Source organism: Trachurus trachurus (assembly GCF_905171665.1).
Source record: "Trachurus trachurus genome assembly, chromosome: 20".
NCBI classification, from domain to species: domain Eukaryota; kingdom Metazoa; phylum Chordata; class Actinopteri; order Carangiformes; family Carangidae; genus Trachurus; species Trachurus trachurus.
The window spans coordinates 10846027-10867842 of NC_139911.1; the positions used below are offsets into that span (position 1 = coordinate 10846027).

A 21816-nucleotide genomic window follows, 5' to 3' on the forward strand; every position below is an offset into this window, starting at 1 on the left:
TTTTGACTCCGTTCAATTGTGGAGCTCAGGACAAAAAAAACAATTCATCACACATACTGCTGTCCCTCTTTTTCCCTCTGGCTCATTTCCCCAAATGATTTTGGATCTAGTGCCAATGTAGTTGGTGATGTGTTTGGAAAAATAAGCATCTTTTCAAGGTGATGATGACCCTCACTGGAAAAAAAAAAAGAAAAAAGCGGGGAAGCCTCTGAAATCCTATTATCTAGAGGCCTGCCTTATTTTATTGCCATCAGCAGTGCTGGCCCATCAGCAGCATGGCAACTGTTTCCAACAATTGCTCCCACACTAATTCTATCGCTGTAGTGAGACCTGCCCAGGGTGTGGACATTAAACTCAATTTTCATCTAAAAGTGATTGCATAATGTCTGACAATGCAATTGAGGTAATGTGGTTATGAAGGTAAATGTCATGTCATACTAAGGAGACAAAACTTAATTTGCTCAAATCATAAAGTAACGGCTAAATCTTTATTCATTTGATATTAATCAGATCCTCAATTAGACTCAATTTTACTACGTCTTACAGTGTGTGTAAAATTAAACTTTGAAGGTCAGAGTGAGGTAATGGTACAGTGTGAGGCAAAATGACCTGCATCAACGCTAAGCCTACATTTCTATTCACACTTTAATTAGTTGCAGAAGCAAATTATTTTGCGAAATAAATACTAAACTGCATGACAACAGACCAATACACAAACAACACAAGACAAGGAAAAGGAGTTATTAAAGTGTATTATTAAAGTTTTTTGAACTGAAAGATACAAAATAATAATAAAAAAAAACAGATTGCAGTTTAAGGCCATTGGTTTAATCTAAAATATTAACCACTAAAAGCATCTATTGTCCCTGTAGATATGCTGATGTAATATCAGAGGGGTGAAACAAAGCTTCCCCAACAAGGAGCTGACCTGTGGATGTTGCACCTTAAGATGCACCGCCATGATAAGATTTAGATTACAGGTACAGGGTCAGTTTTCCCCATGTGATCTAAAACATGACCTTTAGCTAGATAACCAACAAGCAGCAAACTCAAAGAGCAGCCAGCAGACGATGAAACACACATCTTATACTAAGGTGGACTTTGCCAGCTGTTGCTGAGCTGAGCAGTGCAGACTCTGATATGGCCTAGGCCACTTTCTCTGGTGAGTGGAAGTCTGCCATGCTAGCTGGCAACTGGCATATTTATTCCTGAGTTGCCAGCGAGTGTGTGTGTGTCTGTCACCCAGGCTTAAAGATTTCCAGTGAAGAAAACCCTATAAGCTTTCTCATGAATCCCGCTTCTTCAGTAGTTTCTCCCAAAATGCTTGTTGACATTAGAAACACTCAGGTAGATAACTAAACCGATGACAACAAACTGACTCTGTTCCCTCATCCAAACAAGTTTCATCTTCACTTGGCCGTCGGAGTCCCGGTAGTGGATCAGGAAGTGCTCACCATCATAGTCATAGTCATAGGAAAAAGGTGTCTTTTCCAGCTCCATGGTAACCGGTGAGCTGACACACCAGAAGGGTTTCTTGAACTCATCCAGCAGAGTCAAACTCATGATGCAGCAGTTCTGGCAAGAAGAAAAGAAAACACGCGTCAAGACCTCTTTCCTGTGTGAACGACCTGTGTGATCTAACTGGGGTTTCTCTACGATGTATAATTCAAGGTTTTGAGAATTAATGATAAAAGAGAGATTTCAACTGTATTCAGAGAACCGAGGGAGCCCCTCCCTGGGAAGTAGTTCTAAAATTTACTTTTTAATAGGTCTGTGATCATCACAATGAGAAACTGCACACTCCTTCTTTTTACCAGTTGTCAGCAACATACTTAGGATGCCTAGGGCGTGCATTTCTTCCCTCTAATAACACATAGTGGGACTGTGAGAGTAGCTGACAGTAGGCTCCGTGTAGTACCTCCACTGAGCCCTGCAGGGCCTCACACCTCCAGGGCAGGGTGATGCTGCCTGACAGTGGGGTGTGCTGAGACGAGTTTGTCCTGCTAATGGCAGTCAGCGGGATGTATCCGCTACAGATCTGGGCTGGTCAAAGACAACACCACACATCAACAGCCAGTCTTTGTATTATAATGATTCAGCACTTTACAATAGTTTAACTTCATATGTTTACTTCTTGTCAAAACTTATTTACTTTACATGCCAAAACCTTAAAGCATCAAATAAAAAAGTTAATTTCTCTGTGAAGACGGCTTGTTGTTTTTACATTTCAAAGACTGAAAGACTGTTAGCCAAATATAAATAATACGGTTTTAAAAAAAACTACATACTTTCTCAACAATTTCACAATGTAATGAAATTTATATAAATATATAAATTAATTACTTTTGCGGCAAAATAGCTGAGGAAAGCTTGCAGACATGAGCTTGCATACAGTGTTGTGGAGAGCAATGTGTAGTTGGTAACCATGGAGACCATATTCAGGGTCTATGTCATCAAAAGGGGATTTGACCATCGTCTCTGCATAGGGGCTGGAGGAAGGAATGAAGTAAAAAAAAAAAGAAGATGAAGAAGAAGAAAAAAGGTAAATTAGAGGCAGACTGTGTTGTGTGATGAATTGAACTGAATTAAATGTATAATAAAAAAACACACAAAATAACAATTCAATAAATAAATTTAAAAGGAAGTAGGATGAAGCCTATGTTTATCCAGTCCTACCCCTATTCGCTTCCATTTCAAAGTAAATTCAACTTAAAACAGGTCTCTAGGATGAAAACATTGAGGAAAACAATGTTTCAATATAAAACGATTTTCTGAGGTTTATTTCTTCAGTGGCCTGTAATCATCATGCTGTAACTGTATTGTGCTCTCACAAGAGACCAGAAGAGGGAGCTATGTCCACACTTTGCTCAAGTGCAAGACTCACAAATTTAGCAGTGTCAAGAAAACTGTGCAGTCCTGCTGTTTCGTCTCTCAGATGATCAGTGAGGCACTTTATAGAGTCAGTGCAGCAACCTCCCAACTAAGTATCAAATAACTTGTGGTACTTATGAAGTACTTACTTTCAGATGCAGGGAAAATGAACACATGAACACTCTAATGTCTACAGATGATGCATCAGGGTTTGGAGACCAAAGTGATTTTCCCTCCTTTGTGTCGTGTCCAGATGGCAGGAGGAAAACTCAGTGGTGTGGCGCTACATGACAAGAATAGCCATCTTTATATAAAAACGTGATGGAGTCACATTGTCCTCTGTGCTGCTGAAATACAGGTGCCACTGATGCTGACGCATCAACTCTCACCCCGTAGTGCATCATAGATGGCTCACATCAGGAGCATCAACTAAATCCTGTCAGTTATCACACCCTTTGAGTCTGAACCCTAACCATCTGATGGTGATACGATGCACATCACGCACGCATGTGAAGGAGAGGTGTGTGTTCAATTGTGGCCTACCAAACCGAGGATCCCTGGATGCTTCTCTCCGCTAGTCTGTGGAAGTGGAGGGTGAACATGATGAAGGCAATGGAGCACTGCTCCTGCAAAGAGAGTCAACAATTAAAGGCAATTTCAACCTGGGGCTGTAGTTTCCTAATATTTTAGGTCTAAAAGAATGAATCTGAAGATTTTCTTTTTAATGTCTCCTGTTGTGCACTAGTTCTGTCTGTCCCGGCATCAACACAGCAGCATATAATGGGAGTGGATGGATCTTGGGCTGTTTACATCCCACAAAACCACATTTTTTTTCCACAGACAACGTCAGATGGCTATCCAAACATACACCGAGCCGAGCGGTTTGTTTACTTCAAGAAAGCCGACATGTTTGTAAACGGAGCTGTAATACAAGTCTCACGAAGTCTCGCGCGAGAGTCAAGTTGACGGGCTCAGTATGTTTACAGGTAGAATAAACAATACCTAGACTTACTCTTACTGCTATGAAAACGTTGTGCCTCCGAGTTGATATTCCTTTGTTGATAAAAAAAAACGGGAGCTACAGAGTCGTCAATTTGACTCTCGTGCGAGACTTTGTGAGATTGCGTGAGACTTCTCAGCTTTCTTGAAGTAAACTTGTATGTTTGAATAGCTATCTGGCATTGTGCATGAAAAAAAAATCAGGTTGAAATTATATTTCCTTCTAAATCAGTGATGTTGAGGTAAATAAGGTGCCATACCTCTCCAGCTACTACAAACCAATTCATAGCAATTACAAATTTTGTTAATTACCCTCCAGGTACCGATGATGATTCCCGGCTGTAGCAGCTTCATTTCAACCAGTCTGTCCTGGCCAATGACCTGCGCGCCTTTAGTTAAAGTCTGCATGTCTAACTTGGCCATGAGGGACCTCCAGCCAGGTCTGACAGGACAAGCAAAGACAACATTAGTTTTTTTCTTCTTTTTTTACTCAGAAAAAAGAGGAAACAGACAGATGGACACCTCCTCTCTTACTTCTTTAGGCCGGGGCAGCTGAGGGCTATCCTCCTGACGCCGTGAAGTTGAAGGGTGGAAATCTGCTGGTAGTTGGGCAAACAGCGTCCTCCGCTCCAGCACAGAGACACAGAAGTCTCGCAGAACCGGGACCAGCTCAGCTCCAATGTGGCCTCGCGCCCTGACTTATCAGAGACGGTCAGCTCCCAGGTGACGCACAAGTTTCTAGAGTATGACGTGACAGATATTTGTTCTTTGTACTATAGTTGATACACAGAGTAGGGTAACAGAAGGGAAGGCAGATGAGTGCTTAGTGGTTGGTTCAAACAGCTCTCTCCTTTATAAAGTAGAAAGTAACTCACTGGATGTTCCCTGACAGCTGCATGAAGACGCCTGTGAAATGCATTTTCAACAAAAACCAAGTCATCAAGACTTTTATTTGAGGTTAACACAATGCAAATAATCTGCATTGTAAAAGCTGACACTCGCTCTTTAAATCATGCAAACTAGGAGTTTAGTGTGTGCTGCCTTTTTTCTGACAGTAGTATGGAGTAGTATGGCTGCGGTTAAGCTGTTCTAGCTAATGAAATGATATGCAGCGAATGAAATGAAACCGCAGCTGTTGTGATAAATCTCTTGATCCAGTTCTGTCTAAACTGTGATTCAGAGCTGCCCCTACTGTGATGCAGCCAGTGTCTCGCTGAGGCACCATCCAATATCAATTAAGTGGAGGAACAAAGCTAAAAACTGGAGCAGCCCAGGAGGCTCCGGATGACCCAGGGGATTTCACTCTTCATTGTCTGTCTGTGTGATGTCTTGTGATGATTATTACCAAGGTAAATCGCATGCTCCTCAGTGTTTCTAACAGACAGACCCCCACGGGGAATTGTCTGAGTTAGGTGGGAGGAGGGAGAAAGCGTGCTTGCGTGCATGTGTGTGCCGTGGATGATGGGTTGGGGGGCTAAGTAATTTATTTCAACAATTCAGACAGCCTCTGCAAGGAACACAATTATTTCTACTTCCCCTCTGTACCACAGCGACTGCCACAGAACTCAAAATTGAGTGCTGCACAGCCTCTAATCAGAGGTTATAAAAACACAGCAGAAACCGCGGTGGAGGCGGAGAGAGGGAGCCTTCCCCCTGCGTGCCGGCATCCCCCTGAGCAGACATCACATTCAGACAGAGACCTCCTCTCTCACCTTTAATAAGAAAGTGTCATTAAGTGCGATATAAAAACAAGCCGCGCTTTGTTTTTGATTGCCAGTGGCTTGAACTGTCCTCTAGTCTCTACCCCTGAGCCGTCTTGACAGGGAGGGTGCACCTGCAAAGTTTTACTGTTTGCTAACCAATGCAGCCGGTGCCAGGGGTTTCCCATGATACCTCGCGAAAAGATGCTACACATACCAAGCAGAAGGGGCGAAAGTGGATTACAGTATGTTTCACACACACTTCCATTTCACTGCAGAAAGCAACAGACTGTAAAATACGAGGATTGCCTGAGAAATAATGAGCCCCTTTCTCTCACCTCGGCGGCTCAGATGTTCAAATGCTTGAAAAAAAATACACGGTAAGCACTTGATTAGTTTAACTACAAGCAGCTCTTCTCAGGCTACTCAAGTACCTAGTGAATAAAAATCAAGTATCTGGTACATTAAACAAATCATACACCCCAGGTGCTTCATCTGAGTGGTTTTTCAAAAGGTGTTTTTTTTTTTAGTAGCATCGCTCCATCTCTTACCTGAGAACCTGCTCTGTTTGACTGGGCAGCCCAGTGTGACGGCTGATGAGTCCAAGATGTCTCTTCCACTTGTTCATGTCACACGCGGCTACAGTCTTGAAGTACAGCCACTTCCAGTAGCCAGCAGCGTCATCCCGCAGCTCCACTGTGGCCATCTTCAGCAGCAGCTCATCCGTGCACTTGGATTTCAGCTTTTTTTTCTTGCCAAACTCTGCTATGTATATCTTGTTCCACAGAGCACTGCAGGTGAGAGGTGGCAGTGAATGAAAATAAAGGGAAACAACTGACTGAATGACAATAAACATATCTGGTGTTGTTTTGTTGATACTACTGTATGTAAGACATTTGAAGACAACAGTAACCATAGGTTGTCATTTGTGCTTTGCTTAACAAAAAAAATCTGCATTTTTATTTAGGATGGATGCTTTACATTTCCAAAGCCATACAATAAAAGAAGTATGAGCTGTCATATGATGTCATGATAGCACAGTGTGGTAGTACAGTGCAGCTTGTACAGTAGAGTCTGGGCAGCTGCTTCATACTGACTGCCTCTGCATTTTTTTTTTAAATTTTTAATTACTCCTTAATTATGTATTCTAAATTGCAGCCTGTCGGGACGCTGAGCTGATCTGCAAATTAGTTTGTCTTCTAGTTGTTCACCACCAGTTTTGCTGCCTCCTCATATGTGATAGAAAACTTAAGATCAATACAAAGTGCTGTTAGCGATCGCTGGTCCCAGTGAGACTCCTACTCAGCTCCCTGCTGGTCACACTCACACCATGGTATCATTTTTTTTTCACAAGTCATTATTTCTTCGTGTTCTAGCATGTTACTGTACGCAGGCTCAGAATTACAAGACCTGTGGTGCATTATATTCATGAAAACCACTTTACAAAACTGTATTCATATTCCACCGCATCTTACACTTTATCTAGATATTTGTCTTTCTGAAGATCTACATCATTATTTTGGTTGCATGACAAAGATGTTGCTCTTCTCTGTCTAGAGCACTGCCACGCTGCTCAGTATTTCCATGTCTGCTTAAGATGAGTCCTACAAATTTGTCACTTGCACTTAAAAAAACAAATTTGTCAGGGCATTAGACATTTTTCAAACTGTTTCCAGTGGTTTGTTTTGTTCACAAGCCCTTCATTTTTCACAAAACTGTTGAAAGAAGCCGAGAACAGACTGAAACAGATCTAAGATTTACTTGAGGTGAGACAGTTTGCCGATTTGTGGACGAGAAAATTAATCAGCAACAAATTCTGATAACACATTAATCATGTAAGTGAATTCAGCAGTTCCAGCTGATTGGATGTGATTATTTTCTAAGTCTTCTGTGATATTAAACTGAATATCTTCTTTTTTTTTGGTTGTTAGTCAAATGAAAAAAGTAATTCAAACATGTTAACTTGGGCTCTGTGAAAATTACAACATTAATCAGTTAATTGAGAAAAAAATTATCAGGAGATGAATCTGCAATAAAAAGCGATTGTTTGCATCATCATACAGCAGTGGCAGGTTAGTTTAACTTTGAGTGCAGACAAAAACAACGTGACAAGGATGAATTTCTTTGCGCAGCACAGTCAGTTCCCTGACTTGAAAGAATATCATATTTACATAGTGTTTAATTAGATAAACATAATAATTTGTAAGATATGCCATGTAGGCTACTGTATGTGAAATTAACAAGACTTGCCTGATACTTACTTATCGTTGGCAAGCCGGTAGAAGAGCTTATTGACATGGTTGAGGCTGAAAAGCGCAGAGGCATCCAGGTATGACAGAATCTTAATCAGGATCTCAGATGGCAGTCTACAAAAAAGGTAATTAGACATCAGAACAAGGAAGTGACACCAGCGTTTTTCATGCCACCTGTTGCTCACCATGCAGAGGAACCAGCGTACGAAACAAATGCGAATGCGCTCTCACCAGGCTACTTGGCAATCTAATCATACACTTCTGGCAAGAAAATGAAACGACTCACGTCAGTGTTCTCATTTAGTGGACATGGTGTAACATCACAAACGTATGAACAATATGAGTGACTCATCGTGTTTGTAAAGCGCTCTTACAATATCTTAATTTAAAAATCCATCTAAATCTCAAAACATGAGAGGAGAGTGTCACATCTTCTGTAATTGACACCCAAGGGAATCAGAAACTGTGGTGTCAGAATAAGACCCTTCTCACTGTGCAGGAAGTGGTGAATTTAAGTGTGAGTGAGACGAGCCAAACTGTGAACAAGCACTCATCCATATGAAAGCTGAAATCACTGATGATGTTAAGTCTTTTGTCTTTCTCTGGTAAATATGTTTGGATATCAGAGTAGACATCTGCTATGTGTACTGTTTATTATCATTATTACACCTATTTGCATTGTTTAGTGTGTTGAAACAATTAAAGGGAAGCGTTTTTCCTCATACTACTGAGAGTTATTGATCAGGCTTGTCTGGATGCACCTGTCCTGGTTAATGATGCCACTAGCTTCCAATTAAATGACTTGAGTGAGTAGGCTAATATATTCATTCTTGCCTGGTCAGTCATTTCATAACAAACACACAGAACAACTTCCAAATTAGGCACTAAATGAATACTAAATCATATTCTGTGTAATTTTCACACAGGGATTGTCACATACTTCAGCTTTAAAATTCAAATGGCTCAAAAAGTTAACCTCCCGCTGACATTTAGAGCTGTCAAAAGGCAGAGGTGCTCTTCTTAGTCAAGTTTGGCAGGTCTACAACTTTGGGAGAAGGAGACTAGACAGGGAATGAGTCTGCTGCAAGTAGAAATTCCAATGGATCCACAGCGTTTCCAGTGAACTGTCACATTTGGATGACACTGTGTTGCTCTTAAACCAGTGCATCATACAGTATCTGGCTATATCCAAATCCATATCTTTATATCAAAAGAGCTACAATTCATCAGTATATCATTTGCGGAATAATGAATCAACAGATAATCATCAGCAACAATCTAAATAACTGAATAATTATCCTGCATGACTAAGAGTCTTGACAGTCCAGCATCTGTGAGATTGAACTGTACAATCTCACAGTACAGTGTTGCTTTGAGCTAAATGTTAACATTAGCATACTATGTCACTGTATGCTGATGGTACACAGTTATGTTTCCCACATTCAGTATGTTAGCAAATCTAATTGACAGTAAATCATTGATGGCAATGTCCTTAGTTCTGTAGATCTTTTGTTTGAAGAAAAGTTACGGGATCATGAGGGTTGTGACAATTGGAGCGAAACAATTCATGACAATAGTGAATAGTTGTCACAACGTTAAAATCCAAACCAGATGTATCAGAATGAAGACAGTGTGGCATTTAAAGTCTGTATCCTCTGAGGACCCTGACTGTGTCTAAAAAGATCCACAGCAATCGTTTCAATATTTGTAACATTAGGCTACACTAAAAATCAAAATGCAACAGGTGGTTGGCTACTTCAGAAGCATCAAACTGTTGTTTAAATAATTTACTCTGCACAAACATGGTAACTGTATCAAACCACCAAAAACCAGCAATGCAAGCCCAGCCACTTGCAAAGACAAAAATGCACAACCAAACCAAACAAAGTGCATGCTTTTCACATGTGCAAAATCTCCAGTCATTACTCTTTGTCATCGTTATCTGAAAACATCTTGTTTTAGAGTACAAAACAAGCTATAGGTAAGTGTACCTATTAAGCCCACCAAATCTGCTTTTCAGCCATTTTTAATATATACCACCCCAATTTAAGTGAAAACATTTTAGTTCAAATGATAGTCTAATGTCTAATTTGAAGTGTCAATCATTCATTTATAGCAATTTTTATTGTTTTTATTGTTTAATTTGTCAAAATATACCAAAAATCTGGCATGGGCTTAATGGGTACTTAATGTACCCTTTAAGCCCATGGGTGTTCCAAATAAGCCCACTTCATGATTTGTTGATAAATACTGTATATATATATTTAAAAATCTTAAAAATCCAAACTTATTCTATTAAAATATGTAATCTCTTAGCTCTCAATAGCTATTTTCATTTTGTCTCCACTCCTCTCCTCGGCCCTGTAAACGGCATTTGAAATAGGCATGATCGGCCTATTTGCTGTGTTGTCAACACAGAAAAAGCTAAACTTACAACATGTCTTCTTTGGAATGTAGCCAAAAAACTATTCATGAACAAAATAAAAATTAGAATGGAAATTACTCTTCGGTACTTAAGCTTTCAATATCTGTTGTCATTTTGTCCGTATCTCTATCCTACATTATACAATTGGCATTTACATTTGGCCAAATTTTCTGGTCCAGCCAGCTGGTTGAAAGTGTTTTTATCTAGATTTCTGAAGACCCAATGACTGAGAGAAAGACAGTTTCCTGGTTCAATACTATTTTAAGGATAATAAATGAATCAATTTCAGTATTTACAACTAAACAAATAACTTTTTAAACATAAAAACACAGCTTAAATAGAAACAATTAATACAATTAATGAATTGGTCGATGCAATATCACTAATATTTAAATTTGGGTATTTAATTATCTGAATTATGAAGCTGATTGTTTAGGTGAGGTCAAACTTGGGCAGGAAATGGTTCAAAAGTCAAAAGGAAGAAACTCTCCATTGAAACACAGCCAGTGGGCTTAATGGGAGCAGGTGGGCTTAAAGGGAACATCAGTGAATTATTGGTTAAAAATCAGAATATTTTTATTCTACACACATGGCATTTAAAAACAACTACATGACATGAATCTGTATATGCTGCACTAACATAACATGAAAAGTATTAATTGATCATGTATTTAAGTAATTAGCTATACTCATTTACATCTGCCCTAAATGGTGTGATTTTTCTGCTACTGTCCCCTTTAAGCCCACTTGGTAAAAATGTTAATTAAAAAATAAATAAAGATAAATATTCATATGTATTATCAATTTAACAATACAATAGGATATTCTGCATACAAAAATGTAAACTATCCATGTTTATCATGCTTTATGTCATGGCAATGAACAATGCTATGCAGTGGCTGTATTGATGCAGCATGTGGGCTGTTTGCTAGCATGCTAAAATGCATATTTTGAATTCAAAAGAAAAACTATTTCTAATTCTAGTAAAATTCTACCACATGTTTTATTTAAAGCACTAATCTCTTACATTTTGGTAACAAATGAGTACTTAGCTAAAGTCGGAGTAGAAATATGGAATAAATATTGTTTTTTTAGGGCATCAAAATCACTGAAGTTTTTTTGCAACTTCTTCGGGAGCAGCAGGCACAAGTCACACATATGCTTCGATAACTCAAGATTGACAAATCTGATTTGCTTAGAATAAAAAGTATAATTTATGTAACAAGCTGCTTCATTGGAAGAACCATGAACCAGCAAAAATGGTAATGTAGTTTTTTTTTATTTGACTCAGTAGTCACAGGTGGGCTTATATGGTACGTGGGCTTAATAGGTACACTTACCCTACAACAGAAAATGACATGCACTCTCTCTTTGTTTTATACACTTCTCCAGCACTAATCTAAAACTAATACTGTGTGGTGCTTTAAATGTTTGGGACATAATTTTTCAAGCAAACTGTGGCAATTTAAAATAATAACAACGAGATTTGTGCTTATTGAGCTATGGAGACAGTTTCTAGAAAATTAAATTGAAAAAAATATCTTTAAGTGAGCACCATAAAACAACCTTGATTAGACACTCTTGTTTGATAGTTCCACTAAAATAACAAGAGAATGAGACTGGGTGAAAATAGCCATTTGAGGGAAAAGCCTGGCGTTTCACTGCTGCATTTAGTGCCTAACTTACATTCATTGGGGGGAGAATCCGATTCCTTAATTTGAACATGTAGTGAAGTGTCTTTCACCCATATTGATTTTACTGTGCTTTTATTGTGTATTGCTGCCAGCACTGTCTATAAATCCTTTCACTTAGAAGGCAATAAAGCATCAGCACGTTTCCTAAACACAGCCTGGCTCCAGTTTTTTTGAATGGTGAGTGTGTTTTTGACAGATTACCTTTCTAGAGACGGCTGAGATGATTTGTCAACTCTTTTGGACGTCCTCACTGCCCGCACCCTGGAGGTCATTTGTTTTGAAGCCAACATTTGTCTCACTGGTTTTGAGCACTTTGGGTCAGATACAGGTTCAGTTTGTGAGGCCATGTTGTCTAATGTTTGTTCAACAGCATTTTAGTAAAATTTCGACGCTAAATGGACAAACGTGTCCGCATAAAGTTTGTTTTCTCTCATTAAAACCGCCGGCAAAATAACCACAACAACGTTAACTACCTTAACTTCCGCGTCAAGTCGCCATGGTGACGGCGGGTCAAGTTCCGTCGATGAGCGGAGGCAGGATTTCCGGTGGGTAAGGGCACTCCTGCCTTCAAAATAAAAGCAGGGGGAAAAAACTAAGTATTACCAGAGAAGGACTTTGTTATTACTCATTGACTGTATGGAAATTACACTGTCATTGAATCTACTTTTAAAAAGCCAGTAATTGAAGTACAGCTGGGAATAGTTTGCTAGATTGTCTTTCAGTAACCAGGTCAGCTTTCTGCAGTGTTGCTGTAATTTGAAAGGCCGGCGATGAATTAAAGTGATTCAATAACCTACTGCACTTCCAATAAGGTGGGGGGCCCACAGGAGGCACATTAAAAACAAAACGGTCAAAATTGAAGCAGCACAGGATGAGATGTGCTGACCTTAACGTTCTGGCGTGTGTCAAATCTCTGAGGCAAAGACGGTTCAACAACACAGCAACTCAAAGTCCTAACTCAACTCACAGTGGCAAGTTTGTTTCATCTCAATTTTGAACTGGACAAGTTACAGTACAAAAGTAGGTGTGACGGCATGTGATTTTAAATGTTTGATTCAGGAAAGGTGGAGTAGCCTACCATATACATCGGCCTATGCGTATGAAACAATCAGCACTTTTCTGAACATTTTTAATCTTTATTTCTTCTAATCAGGCAGCAGGATTGCAAATTAGTTCTGACTAGAGACAGAAAACACACCGACACTTCTTTGCCTTATTTAACAGTTTACTTTTGAAAATATCCTTAGTAGCCTATTATATTTATAACTTCTGAAACAGATGATGAAACTATTATGAAATGCTTCATACATTATCTTCATCATTCTGTTGCAAACCAATCCAACTGTCTAACAATTGGTTTTTAGAAGAAATTACACAGCCTTGATTATTTTCATCTTACACGAAAGTAATGATGAGATAGCCTACATAGAAGTATATACATACACAGTATATAGACACTGCAGTTATTTAGGCCTACTTTAATTAAAGTTGCGTCTTTAAGTATTTAACAGGAACAGTCAGTTGTTTCCATTGATACGACCTCAATTTAAATCTTATCAATAAAGTTAGAAAGGTTACCTTGAGGGAACCTTTCTGTCCCTAGACAGAGGTGAATAAGTTGGTTTCCAATATGTGAACACACACACACACAGTGTGTAATACCAGTTGCTGTAAGCTCTAGCAAGCACAGTACGGTCTGCTGCAACCTTTCTCAGGGGTTAGCAATATAATTCCTCATCAGGGTGTTGGCTCAGTACAAGCAGGGGAGGAACAGACAGATTGATGTTATTTGTCTCTTCACACATGCTAAGATAGAGGTCACACCTTCCTGATGTAAGGCAAGAGAGACACAACACAATCTCCCCCTCTCGTTGTCATGATATTTATCTTAAGAGCTGCACTGAGAAGGGAGAGAGAGAGAGAGAGAGTTCACAAATGAACTTGTTTGAGAATCTGACCTCATTTCAAATATGAAGATACAGACATGTTCATAGCTACATGCAGACAGATGGACAGGCAGACAGATGGACAGAGAGATATTTATTTTACAGTGGGTATTTAGACTTCATGAAGCATATGGTCGTGCTGTTGCGTTTTAAGTGCACAGTGTTTGTGTATTAGGCATAAGATGACTAAAAATGCCTTCTGCATTAGGCAAAATCTCAATCAGAGGAATCCTGCTGATAGAAATACTTGTCTTGGTACAGAAGAACACAAAACCAACCAGACTGAAGCTAAGTCCTTTTCCTTGCAAAAGCAGATGGCTCGCTTTAAGACCCATCACATAATCGACCTCCCCGTTCCTGGAAGCCAGTAGGCTCTGCTAGCTGTCAGGGAAAATAACCATAACATTGTTGTCAGTCTCGCCGATCAGCTTCCCTGATGGAAGTGAAGTCCCTTTTAGGGCAACGGCAGCCGCTGGTATGGTAATGCCATGTAGGCCACATCCCTTTTCCCTTGCAAGCCCCCACCCCCCCACCTTACTTGACATTTGATGTTTTCTGTAGCTATGTGTCCTTCTGAAGGCCTGGGGTCAGTTGTGACTCTTGGATACCTGATGTCACTCTTCCGCATGGTTTGTCAGTCAGCTCTGACAGTGCAATGTGGGGCCGAGAAAGAGGGGAAGGATCACTGTGATTAAGTCTAAAAAAAATTGCTTTCTCTACTCGTCGTAAAGATGATTTGATAAAATCTTGCCTTTATCAAACCAACTTGCAGAAATGTTACCATACCACATCTGTGTCTGTGTCATTTTGTGTCAAGGCTTTTTCACGGCTTTATTCACAGACGCATTCAGCAGCTTTAAGTGAATGATTGAGTTTTGCCCTCCATTTCCTTACATTCAAAATTTCAAATTCCACTCCTGATGGATTGTGTTCAATGAAATGATGTCTTCTCCTTCTAGCTACTATTTACTCAAGCTGCATGGAGTCTAAGACAGTCTTTACAGTCCCCTCCCCTGCAAAATGTGAGTACCATGCATAATATGGCCAGTTAGCATATCTTAACGTAGGAAAGTGACAGCTCATTAAAGGTTCGACCAAGCCCACTCTGTACAGCCCTTCAGAAGTGAGGAGTACTGATAGGGACCCTCTACATGCGACTCTTTAAAGGATGATGACAAGTCAAGAAATGAGAAGAAAGGCACAAAGAGGTGCAGGGCATTTATTATGAAGTGAGAATACTTCAATGTGTAACACACTTAAATTGATTATGGCTTGTTTATTATGCCTGATGTACATGTGAAATATCCTGCAGATACTCCACTACACTTATATCATCTAATATGCAAGCCAGATCTCACTGAACCTTATTATTTGAATCACTTTCATGCATTGATATACCTACACCGAGGAGCAGATATAGCTGCACAATTGAAACGCACCACTGGATGGCGCACGAGTATCTTTCTTGGACTCATAAAAATGCTCGTTTACGTCTGAAATTAGTAACATATACATGCATGCCGATTGTACCATGCAGCAGCAAGGTTACCCGCTGCAGCCCCTTTCATTTCAGATTAATCAGGATGAGACATGAGAAACCCACCGCATATAAATGACAGACACTGAGAGCAAGTGATCTCTGCGGTCCTGAGGGGCCCCTGCGCTCACAGCATTGATCTGATTAATATGTAAACAAACCCATTAATCCACGCATGTGCTCTTAATTGCGGGATACTTCTGATGAGTCTTGTTGCAGTGGCTGCACACAAAGAATGGGCGTGAGTTGTCCCTCGAAAGGGAGCCCAGAGACTCTTGCTTTTTTTGCACCAGCGATCTGAGCGCTCAGTCCACAGTCTGCCAGAGACAGAGAGCACACCAGCGGGATGGATGGCACAGGTAAGTCGTGATTTACCTTTTTTCTCAGCGGAAATACCTGCAAAGTGTTTGTTTTACCATAATTATCAGTCAGACTAAGAGCAGGGGATTACTGTATCATCTCTTCCATTGGCATTATATATTGTTGGAAAGTGCTGCTGCGCACTAATCTGTGAGGAAACACTCCGCAGTAGCACAGATAGTTGGTTTGGTCAATTTGGACAAACGCACAAATGAGTAACCATATCTATAACACGACTTGTCGGATTTTGGTATTTACAGAAAGCGACTGCCTTTCTTTTTACGCACGATAGCCATTTTACGCACGAATACGAATATTCAAGTTGAATCACCAAACTATAAAAGGCATTCACCTTTGGCTGTCTGACATGAAAATTCATTTATTTTCTCTCTCTTATCATCAGGATTTACAACAACGGTTATCTGAATACTCTCCCAAAACTAAGAGGACGAGGACGCACAGGAGGGAGGGGAGTCTCAGCCGGAGAGAGTCTGAGTGCGTCTGTGTGTCAGAGGCTTTTTGAGAGAGTGAGGGAGCATCACAGATAGAGGAAAAGAGAGAGGGGAAGAGAGAAGGGAGTAAGTCTGGACCAGGTGATCGAATACTAACAAACCTCCAAGGGGCTACCGGGTTGTATCAGTGTGCACGGGACCAGCGATCTGACCATGGTGCCAGCGCGCTGCCCGGGACCCTGTGCCATGCTGGCACTGATCCTCCTCATGGGATGCGGCGTGGTTTTCTGCCTCGGCCAGAACGACACGGAGCCCATCGTGCTCGAAGGGAAGTGTCTTGTGGTGTGCGACTCGAACCCTTCTTCGGACGGAGCGGTCACCTCCTCACTTGGCATATCAGTCCGCTCCGCTGGGGCAAAGGTGGCTTTTTCCGCCGTGCGTGGAACCAACCACGAGCCGTCAGAGATGAGCAACACGTCTATGACCATCTATTTTGACCAGGTCAGAACTGAGCACTAACATAACCCACTTGCAGCGTAATATAAATGAGATTGGCCCAATATGTTGGCTCCATTACTGTTTTCTTTTTATTGTTTTCCCTTACCTCGCCTTAAAATCTCTTTGCCGTGGGCGTACATAACTTGTTTAAGGTCATGTTTCATAGATTTTCTATCACTGCTCTCGCTCTGTGTGATCTGAGCCCTGAGAATCCCCCAACCTAGAAGAACACAATGCTGCTTCCCTTTCATTCAATGCTCTGCGTAACTGGCACGATTTGGAGATGCGCTGCCAAAAGGATGATCAACCATGCATGATCAGTTATTACATATGCGTGCTAGGCCTCGGCCGAATCTACACGTGCACTGCGTAGCTTTTTATTTTTTATTTTTGTTAAAGATGTCCCAATAAGTTTTCACGGCTGAGGGCTTTGGACAGCGGCCTGTTATACGCATGACGTTGGGAACCATCCCAAACTGCGACTTAAGTTCAGCCTAAAAACATTTGGCATAGCAGAACCAGAACCAGCCTATCTGATACGCCTGTCTGTAGTCACGTAGCGTAGCAGAGACAAACAATACACAGTAGCAGCTGTTATGTTAAGTGAAGCATGCACATTGGGGAGGGGAAAAAAAGAAGGAAGAAAAAAAGATGGAGCGCTGTCTCATTGTGCGTCCTTTCTGGTCACAGGTTTTAGTGAACATCGGCAACCATTTCGATCTCAAAGCAAGTGTTTTCCAGGCTCCAAGGAGGGGGATATATAGTTTCAGCTTCCATGTGGTGAAGGTCTACAACAGACAAACCATACAGGTGAGCAATGATCAAATATACATTCAGCATTTTGGAACATTTTAGTGCTTAAAATCCTGAACATGCCCGTGTGTCTGTGTGTGTGTGTGCGTGTGTGCCCCCTCCCTGCAGGTCAACCTGATGCAGAATGATTACCCGGTTATATCAGCTTTCGCCGGTGACCAGGACGTTACGAGAGAGGCGGCCAGTAACGGAGTACTGCTGATGGTTGAGCGGGAGGACCGCGTCTATCTGAAGCTGGAACGGGGCACCCTCATGGGTGGATGGAAATACTCCACCTTCTCAGGCTTCCTAGTCTTTCCTCTATAATCTAATCTGCGATGAGCCAACGTCGCACGGGACTCTGCTTAGGTTGAGGAACAGGAAACGAAACAAAAAAAACGAAAAAAACAAACAAAAGAAAACACACAAAAAAACATGCCATTTATTTTTAACTTTAAATAACTGTCAGCCAAGGAAGCCGACGAATATCTGTATACCTACACTCGTCCACTATCTAGTCAAATATGAACGTTTCCTTGGAGTTTCATATATCCAAATCCATCAGTCAACTTTAACGCAATCTGGATGATTAAACGTATTGATCGGCCAGTGGCGTGTGCTTGTCGGGTATGTGGATTTTTTTCTTGCTTGGAAAAACAAACTTTTGTCAAGAGACAAACGGGTGCACCTGGAGAAAAAAAATGGACAAGGGAGAAGATGAGGAGTGGAGGAACTGATGTCCTGGACAGGCAGAGTGTGTTATGCTCTATTTTATGTTTGTATAGCCTTAAAGAATATATGGTTTCCGTCCAAGTGAAATATATGGAATTATGGACATCCAGAGAAGAAATGCTTTCACACCCAAGGCATTTTTTTGCACGAATGGAAGTTTTTTTTTTTTTCCTTTTTTCCTTTATGTTTTGTGCTGTCAATGGTGTTGCGTTTGGATGCTGAACATATTGAAAATAAGCCAAATGTAGGCCGCCGAGAGTTTATTAAAAAGAGAAAAAAAGGCGACATATTTCAGCCACCGGAGACGACTTAGAGCCCTTTTATTAAAAAAAATTATTATATAATTTATAAAGTACATATTCACATTATTGTGTGTTCTCCATTTCGGAATCTGCGTAGCTTTGACTGATTTAATGTTCAGTGACGTTGCTCACCAAATGTACATTGTGGAAATAATAGAAGAATCCCTATATGTCCCGCTTAATAAAAGATATTGTATTGTATGTAGGCTGAGCGCATTGATCACTTTTTATTCACATGGCTTTCAGTTTGAAGGGAGTAGACTGAGAAAAAAAAAAAAAAAAAAGCTCAAGGGCCTCAAGCAGAAAGAGACGCAGCTGCTTCAGTCGCTGTCCGAGGTGCTGAAATATACAGATGGACTCAAAGTGGCGCAGCAGCACTTGTTACACGTTGGTGTAAAATAAGAACTTAACATGGAGCAGAGACCACAGAGAAACAGATAAACTAACTTTTAAAAATGTGATTTTAAACGTGCTTATCTAATGGAATATAAATGCTGGAATATAAATACTGAGCAATCAGCTTACAGGTCGGCTCGGTCACACTGGATGCGCCTTTTACGCAGCGCTCGACAAAACATAAAGCCTAGTCCCTCTTAGAATAAACAGAGGAGAATCACGCTTTTTTTTTAAAATTATTATTATTTTTTTAAGGCTGAAATGATAAACGAAGAGAAAAAATTCTGTAGTTTAACAACTTCAACTTCCTCCGCCCTGTGGTGCAACTTTGGGTTTCATCATATAATTGGATGCCATCTTGTTTGAAAATCAACGTTTTCAGGATATTTCCGCCCACACACAGCACCCCCCTCCCCTCTCTCCCTCTGTCTCTTTGACACATATACACACACGCGCACACATACACACAGTCAAATACATTCCCTGCCCCCTAAACGCAGCCAAAGTCTGAATCATGATTCAGGTGATTCTGGCCAATCCAGGAAAAGAAGTGACTTGTGTTGGGTTTGTGTAGGCCTTACTTCATGCATCTGTACATAAACAATACACTTCGGTTTCAGAGCCACTTGATGGTTGGATAATACAGTTTATTCAACCACCACATTTTAACATTCATCTAAATGTTTGTTATGCATTAAGTAAGTTTCTGTGCAACATCCGCTGGTAGTTAATAATATTGAGGACACTTGCTGCTTTTGAATTCAGGTGAAAGCCTTTATCCTCTATTGATTTCCTTTGTTAAATCTCTGCATGGCATAGACAACTTTGAGACTTTGGGGCATTTGAGATGTTGGACTGAGCGAGAGCAAAAGTACTGCTGCTCAATATCAGAAATAAAATTCTAGTCTGTTGAACAACTCTGAAGTTAAGTAGCCTAAGCTGTTCGCTGCAGTTGGTCATTAATTTTGCAAGTCTAGCTAAATGGTTGGCTGATGTGAGACTGTTGGGTCAAAGGTTGGACTGTATGTGAAGTCATGCCTCAGCTTTGTGTGGTGGAGTTTAGTGCGTTTGGAGCAGGGCTGTCTTACAAATGCTGTTGTGCTAACTCTGGGGATACAGTAGCAATACACGTTAACACTTCCTGTTTGGGCGGCGTTGGGCTCTGCTGTTGTTACAAACATCCTCCGCAGTACAGGTGCACAAAGATTTGGAAGGAAAAGAAATAGAGAAAAACCACTGGTTTCTTGATTACTGTGTGTGAAATTGCAACATCATCAACACGGGTATCAACTCTCATGCATTTAGATTTTCTTAAATTTTTGTCAAACCTGTGATGAGGATGTGAATCGTCTGCCAAGGAATTCTCGATGTTGCTTGACATCAAACAAGTCCAGGCGTGTTACTCCCTTGACTGACCTGCTTAAAGGCAAAGAAACAAACAAAACAGCACAGGTTGAGGTTTAGAGGTGTAGTCTGAGATATGTAAATGCATTTTTGAGTGGATTTTCACCTGAAAACTGAAAAGATGCCTCACTGAAACTATGATTTTTGTTTCAATGGAAGTCAATGGGAACACATGTTGAATTTCTTCAAGCTTAAACCGGCCAGAGACTGTTTTTCTTTTAATTTCCAAACTGGTTTCTTTAACGAGGAAGGTTCTCAAGTGACCAGATGAAGAGCGTCTGATTGGTTGAGCGTTGCAAATCTGATCCTAATCCTGACAAAAAGTTATTTTCCAGTGGAGTTGTCTGTTTAATACAAAGCCAGCGTGACAATGACAGAAAAAAAATACTGTCAGCAGAGTTACGAGCCAGACTGCAACACTTTGTGATAATCCTCAGCTTGTTTGAGACACACTCCACTGTTGGAGCTACTGTGTCGACTCGAGGACAAACATAAGAAAACATGAACATAACAGTTTGTTCCATCGGGTTAAGAATGTGACCCAGCAGCTGCTAAGCTTTGAAACCATTTGCATTCTTAACTGATAATATCCTACATGTGAGCATCTGGAAACTTGCTTACTTGCCTCTATCTTTTTATTTCCCACCATCTTCTTTTTTGGTTGTTTTTTTACATATACCTTGATCTTGTGAATAACAGAACACAACAGCTGAGAACAAAGGAATAGACCTGCTGATAGCCTGCTGATGCCAGCAATAGGACTGCACAAAGCAGCAGAAACTGCCAGCAAATCAGAGTGATTTGGAGGGTGTATTAAATTGGCCTATAAAGTGCTAATTGTGCCCATACTGGAATGAAAAGTCTCTTTCCAAAAGATCCCCTTAGCTGATTAAGATAGTTGTCAAAAACATATCAGTGCACTGAGCAAATGAGAAATGAAAATAAATACTTTTTTTTTGGTTATTGGATACTATCAAAAAAGTCTGACTACGTGCTTTCATGTAAAGGATTTAAATTGTACCTGGGACTGTTGAAGTGCTGACATGCTTGTTGAAATTCATATCTAGGAGAACTGTTTGCAGCTTAATGGGAATGTTATACCTAAAACAATCTGTAAATGTGACCATAATGTGACAATTTCTACACAGCCTAACTGGATTTTACTGTTTGTCGCAGAAAATATAGAGTCATTATCAGAGTATATGGCACAATTTAGCCACCCTGAAAACATTATCAGTCTTCAGATAATGTGGTGGAGTGCATGGCAGTACTTTTTTCTGGGATATGCAAGGCACACGCCCTGAACTCCTATGGCCTTAAACAATTTTAGAGCATTACTTGATCTTCCAGGGTCTCTTTAAAGATTCATGTTTGCCCTTGTGACGCACATTCTCCAGCGATTGGCTTTTTAATTTGTATGACTCGAAGACGCACACAGCCCATGCATTAAGATCAT

General features: G+C 40.5%; 2 protein-coding genes across 2 annotated transcripts; one reads left to right on the forward strand and one right to left on the reverse strand.

Annotated features, from left to right (window-relative positions):
* Positions 1-1302: 1302 nt before the first annotated feature.
* On the reverse strand, positions 1303-14515 carry fbxo15 (F-box protein 15; the record flags this gene model as incomplete). The annotated part of the gene is made up of 9 exons (XM_083995267.1): positions 1303-1575; positions 1919-2043; positions 2344-2489; positions 3415-3497; positions 4183-4312; positions 4405-4608; positions 6122-6361; positions 7832-7936; positions 14496-14515. 9 exons carry the CDS (start codon positions 14513-14515, stop codon positions 1303-1305), a joined length of 1326 nt encoding a protein of 441 aa, XP_083851393.1.
* Positions 14516-16356: 1841 nt separating this feature from the next.
* Positions 16357-17853, forward strand: cbln2b (cerebellin 2b precursor; the record flags this gene model as incomplete). The annotated part of the gene is made up of 3 exons (XM_083995182.1): positions 16357-16737; positions 17425-17544; positions 17656-17853. The coding sequence occupies exons 1-3, from the start codon at positions 16450-16452 to the stop codon at positions 17851-17853; spliced, it is 606 nt and encodes a 201-aa protein (XP_083851308.1). The 5' UTR covers positions 16357-16449.
* Positions 17854-21816: the final 3963 nt, after the last annotated feature.